The sequence below is a fragment of the Chaetura pelagica genome, unplaced genomic scaffold, assembly GCF_000747805.2.
Source record: "Chaetura pelagica isolate M959 unplaced genomic scaffold, ChaPel_1.0 scaffold890, whole genome shotgun sequence".
In the NCBI taxonomy this organism is placed as follows: Eukaryota; Metazoa; Chordata; class Aves; order Apodiformes; family Apodidae; genus Chaetura; species Chaetura pelagica.
The window spans coordinates 79,098-84,349 of record NW_009951785.1 but is presented as its reverse complement, the minus strand read 5'-3'; the positions used below and the strand labels follow the sequence as shown (position 1 = coordinate 84,349).

General features: G+C 49.2%; 1 protein-coding gene across 1 annotated transcript in view; it reads right to left on the bottom strand.

Annotated features, from left to right (window-relative positions):
• The window catches only part of LOC104387330 (mitogen-activated protein kinase 13-like), a 13,985-nt gene that overhangs the window by 5,754 nt on the left and 2,979 nt on the right, over positions 1 to 5,252 (bottom strand). Inside the window, exons 2-6 of the mRNA XM_009996104.1 lie at positions 3,528 to 3,657; positions 3,089 to 3,147; positions 1,887 to 1,995; positions 650 to 679; positions 164 to 211 (exon numbers count right to left, since the gene is read on the bottom strand). Coding sequence (XP_009994406.1) covers positions 164 to 211; positions 650 to 679; positions 1,887 to 1,995; positions 3,089 to 3,147; positions 3,528 to 3,657 — 376 coding nt within the window. The remainder of the gene's footprint in view (positions 1 to 163; positions 212 to 649; positions 680 to 1,886; positions 1,996 to 3,088; positions 3,148 to 3,527; positions 3,658 to 5,252) is intronic.

Here is a 5,252-nt window from a genome sequence, read left to right as displayed (position 1 = left end):
AAGGGCAGGTTGGATGGGGCTTGGAGCAGCCTGGGCTGGTGGGAGGTGTCCCTGCCCATGCAGGGGGTGGGACTGGATGATCTTTACGGTCTCTTCCAACCCAAACCATTCCATGGATTCTGTGATATGCTACATGCTACAAAGTTGGTCCTTTTCCACCTACCTTGAGCTGACAGTCTTCATTCACAGCCAGGTTTCCTGGCTTCAGGTCCTACAACAGACAAGAGGAGCACAATGAGGATGTTCTGAGTTGCAACACAAGAACACAAACCTCAGCTGAACCTCTGCTGACCTTGAATGGGGGCCCATCACATCCCCAGCCCACTGTGGATACAGCCAAGGCTCTGTGCCTGCTTTAATCCACAGCTTTAAAATACTACTACATTTTTTTCTGAAGCAGTTTGAGGTCAAAAAGCATCAGAAAATGCTTCACAGCCTGTCAGAAAATATAGCATTTCCTCAAAATGCTGCACAACTGAGGAAATCCAAACAGGTACAGGGTGTAGGAGGGAAAAGAGGGAAGATGCCAGAGAGGCCTTTAGAGCAGATAAGGCTGTTAGTGAGATGGTTTAGGAATTTTTTTAACTTTATGACCCATCTTTGTTTCTCTTAGCCCAAAAAAATCAGAGTAACAGCACAAAGAACTTACCCTGTGGATGATTCCAGCTGAATGAATGTACTGCAATAAAAAGAGAAGCCACCATGTGACCACCAGCAGAGGAGCCTTTCTGTTCTCCAGCAGAGAAATGAGAGCTCTGGAGAAGAACTTGCTGAGAACCCAACTCTGCACCTGCCCAGGGGAGCAGTTTGAGATCTTTGCTCTGAATTCCTGGCAGTGTTTGCAATGATCTTGTCCCTCCAAAGAGTCACAGAGCAGAAGGGGAGATATGTAACAGTGATAGTTCTGTAACAGAACCCTAACAGCTCCTTACAGTGAATAAATAAATAGCTTCAAACTATCAAAGGCCTCAGGATTCCAGTTAGAATCATGGTCAGCAGGTGACTGGAAAACTTGGTTCTTTTGGGTGTTAAAACAACTTGAAAAAATCATCATGAAAAGACATCATAGAAAAATCAGATTCAAGTGGCAAAACCTGATGATGGGGCTTTTATCCCACTGGTGAAACTTTCTGTGTGTTCTTCCCTCCTTCATTTAAACTCAAGAGAACAGTGATCTGGGGGAAGGGCTCACTAAGGTGGGCTCATTGATGCCTGCAAGCTGGTGGTCTCACTCCAGGTGAAGGATGTAATGGAGGGCAGCTTTCAAATGTCCTCTGGTCTCAGGGTTCAGTGACTTCTCTCTGCTCTCCCAAAGCCAGTGAAAGCAGCTTATCCCTTCCCTGTCCTACCAGACAGAAAACCATTCCCTCTGTCTCCTCCCCTTTTACCAACCTCCTCCTTTCCATGCAGAGTTTTGCCAAGGGTTTGGGAAGGTCAGAGTGCCCCAAGTGCTGTCACAGAAGAACCAACCCAAGGTGTGTGACTGCTGGTGGCTTCAATACCCAACTGAGTGATGTGACCAAGCAGTCACTTTGATAGATGTGTGCTGGAACATGAGGAGTTTAACAGCAAGTATCTGTCCTTAGGGGATGTTCCTCCAGTGTTGGAAGGGCGTTTTGTTATGGTCCACCCAGAGGTGAATTTTCCCCATGAGAACAATCCAACATTGGAATAGTTTCCCAAGGGAAGAGGTGGATTCCCCCACATTGGACAATTTGAAGTCTCAGCTGGACAGGGTGCTGAGCCACCTCACATCAACTAGAGTAGCACCTAGAAAGGTTGGACCAGATGATCCTTGAGGTCCCTTCCAACCTGGCACTCTAGGATTCTATGATGACACGTAGAGGAGGCACAGGGAGTCACTAAACCCCTCCAGACCCACCTACCTTCAGCCCTTTCAGCATTTGGTAGACCAGGTACTGGATCTTTTCATCACTGAATTCATGTCCCATGATCTTTTGTAAATCTGTCCTCATGTAAGGCATCACCAGGTAGCTAAAAGGCAGGAAGACAAGGCCCTGAGTCTAGAAGAAAAACACAGGGAACCAGTCCAGCCTTCTTCTCACCTGGGGCTTTTTTTTGGGAGGTCTGTCTAATTTACTGTAACCAAAACAAGTTATGACAGTGTTTCCAATGTTCCCATTCCAATGCTGCCTGCAGTGACACTGGAATTTCAACCTCCTCTGAAAACTGCCCATTCTCCTCCCCTCAACTGGGATATCTGATGTCAAGTGACAACAAGGATCTTCCAAACTTTAACAATCCTGAATTAGTTCCCTTCAGGCCTCAAGTTCAGTTCCATCCAGCCTCACACCATCTGGGAGCTGAAACATCTTGCAGAGCTTTGAAGAGTTGCAAAACTCCTGTGTTGGCTCCCAAATTTCTCTTTGTCATGTTCTGCAGCCCTCCCTGAGAAGACAACCTCCAGCTTCCTTCAGTCTTTGGCCTGCTGAGACTGAGTTGCTGATCTTCCAAGAGGAACTGCTCTGAGAACCTTCAAACCCTTTTCCTGCAGGCTGCTAAATCCCCAGCAGTTGGCCCAGAACCCAACCCCAGGTGCACAACTGCTCCTGCCCAAGGATGGGGAAGGGAGAAGGACTCATCCAACCTGACCATCAACACAGAGGGAAATGCCAAAAAGAAGGAACAGCCAGAATGACAATGAAAAGAAAGGCAGGTCCTTAAAATCCTCCTTTGAATTGCTCCAGGGCCTGAAGAAGAATGGTTCTCCCGTGGTGAGAGCAGCCTCTGGGCTCAGCAGCCCCACAGGCAGCAGCTTAGCATGGATCATGCTACATGTGATGCACATGCCTGTCACACCTCTTGGTGACATAGGTGGGTCTGTGTGTGCTGTGTTGTCCCAGCTGGGAGCACAGCATGGAAGCTCTTTATGGATTCTGGGTGTCCTAGACATGGGAACCACCTTGTGCTTTTGATTCTCCTTGTTCTTTGGGGACTTCTGGCTTTGGTCTTTCCAGCTCAGACCATGGGGCTGCATCTCAACCTGATCCATTGTCCTGCTGCTAAGTCTCTGGTGTCCTGGACACTGGCTGAGCCTAGACAGAGCAAAGGCAAATTCCAAACTTACAAGTCCTGGAATCCCTGGTAGGAGGGGGCAGAGGTGAAGACATCAAGCAGCCCGATGACCTGATGGAGAAGAAAAAGAAGAAAAGCCTACATTGAAACCTGGGAAGAATTTGTTGTCCACGTGGGACTCAGGCAGCAGCTCTGTCAGCACACACAGGTGGGTGAGCACGGAGAACTCCATGTGAGGAATCTCAGGACTCCTCACTATGCTGTGGAGCTGCTTTTCCTCTTACTAATACCTGGGAGCACCCATTCCACCCCAGCTGCATCCTGGTGCCAACTGGGAGCAGCAGGCAGGTTCAACCCCCAGACTGCCCGAGCGAGCCAAACGTTGGCACATCTCAATTACCATCAAGGTAATGATGCCAGGAAAGACTTGCTCCCAGGTGGCAACCAAATCCCTCTTGTTTCATCAAGAATGGAGAAAAATGAGCACTTACATTCTCATGTTGCATGTGTTTCAACAGCATCAGCTCCCTGTAGGCTCTCTTGGCAAAGATCTCTGACTGGAAGGGGCGGCAGAGCTTCTTGATGGCCACCTTCTCCCCTGTCTTCTTGTCTATGGCTGAACTGCAGCAGACAAAACAAACCCAGCAGTTCCTTTTAACACATTTGGCAATAACAAAGGTCTTCTCCTAGAAAAGAGCTCATTCTGGAGCCTTCAGAGGAACAGCAAGGCCCCTTGATCTTTCCCACACACAGAATCACAGAATCCTTCTGTTTGGAAAAGACCTTTAAGATACCAAGTCCAACCATGACCCCAGCTCTGCCAACCATGACCCCAACTCTGCCAAGTCTGAAGCTAACCCATGTCCCTCAGCCCCACAACTCCTTTGAAACACCTCCAGGGATGAGGATTCAACCACCTTCCTGAGCAGCCTGAGAAGGGGAGAAGCAAGTCTTGGAGGCAAAGAAGGAAAGTAATTGAAGTTACCCTGTAGGACTTTGGGGAGCAGAGCCCCCAAAGGGAGGCCTAGGGAGGACTAGGTGGGATTCCAAGCAAGGCTTTAGTGGTTTGTCTTTATTCCCCTTAACCTGCAGAAATGAGCTGGAGCTAAGAGAGCCATGGGAAGAGGGAAACACAAGTGGTTGAAGGTCAGGATTAGTTCCCACTCTGCCTTCTCCATCCCTAATGTAGGAAGAGAAGGGAATAAAGCAATTCCTGCTTTGCCACCTGCCTGGAGGTTGTGGTCTTCTAAGGGACATTTTAAGGTATATTTTGGAGCCCAGACAGTGGATGCCATATGCTGGAAACACAGGCTGCTGGGATGAACTCCCCTGCATGTAGGATCTTTGGTGCTACATGTCCTGGGTAAGAGCAGATCTAGCTGAAAATGACAGTCCCACAAAGCTAATGAGAAGATGGTACAACAGCCACCTCTGGAGACACAATGTCCTGTTCCCTCTGGTCACACTTGCTGTTTGTGGCAGGAGGTGTCCTGTGACACCTTCTCTGCTTCTGGAGGCTCTTGGATCAAAGGGGGCCCCAGGTTCCAGCAGATAAGAAGAGGGCAGGGATGTCCTCAAGGATTCTCACTGGTGTTTTCCACCTTGTCCATACACACTAGTGGCTCAGCCCTTCCTTGAGTCCTCCAAGAGGCAAACAGATGAAGAAGGGGTTTTTCCTGCTAAATTGTGCTGTGGATTCCCAGAGCAGTTCTTCCTGCTTTGTAAATCCTCTCCCAGGGCAAGGGAAAGCCCAGAGCAGTTCTTCCTGCTTTGTAAATCCTTCTCTCCCAGGGCAAGGGAAATGCTGGAAGTCACCGTGGTCAGTCCCTCTGCTCTCAGCTGCATGGAGCAGCCCAGCCTGGGGGAATGCTGGCCTTGGTGCTTCCCAGGTGTCCTCCAGCTTCACTCACACACTTTTCTTCTGCTTCCTTCTCCAAAGGGACACATGATTCACCTGCCATGGTCCCTGACTGCCAGGCTTCAGCCACTGCTCCTTCCTCAAGGCTCTTGGAGGACCTCATGCAGGTCTCTGGAGAACCTGCTCCTTCCTCAAGGCTCCTGGGGAGGGACAGGTACCATAAGGCTGTAGAGCAGAGGACACATTACCACAACCTCCAGGGCTGTCACAATGAACAGGGAAACACCATCTATAACAATGCAACAAAATGGTGCATTTCTCTGGATTCAGGGAGTCAGAGGTGGGAATATTCCATTCC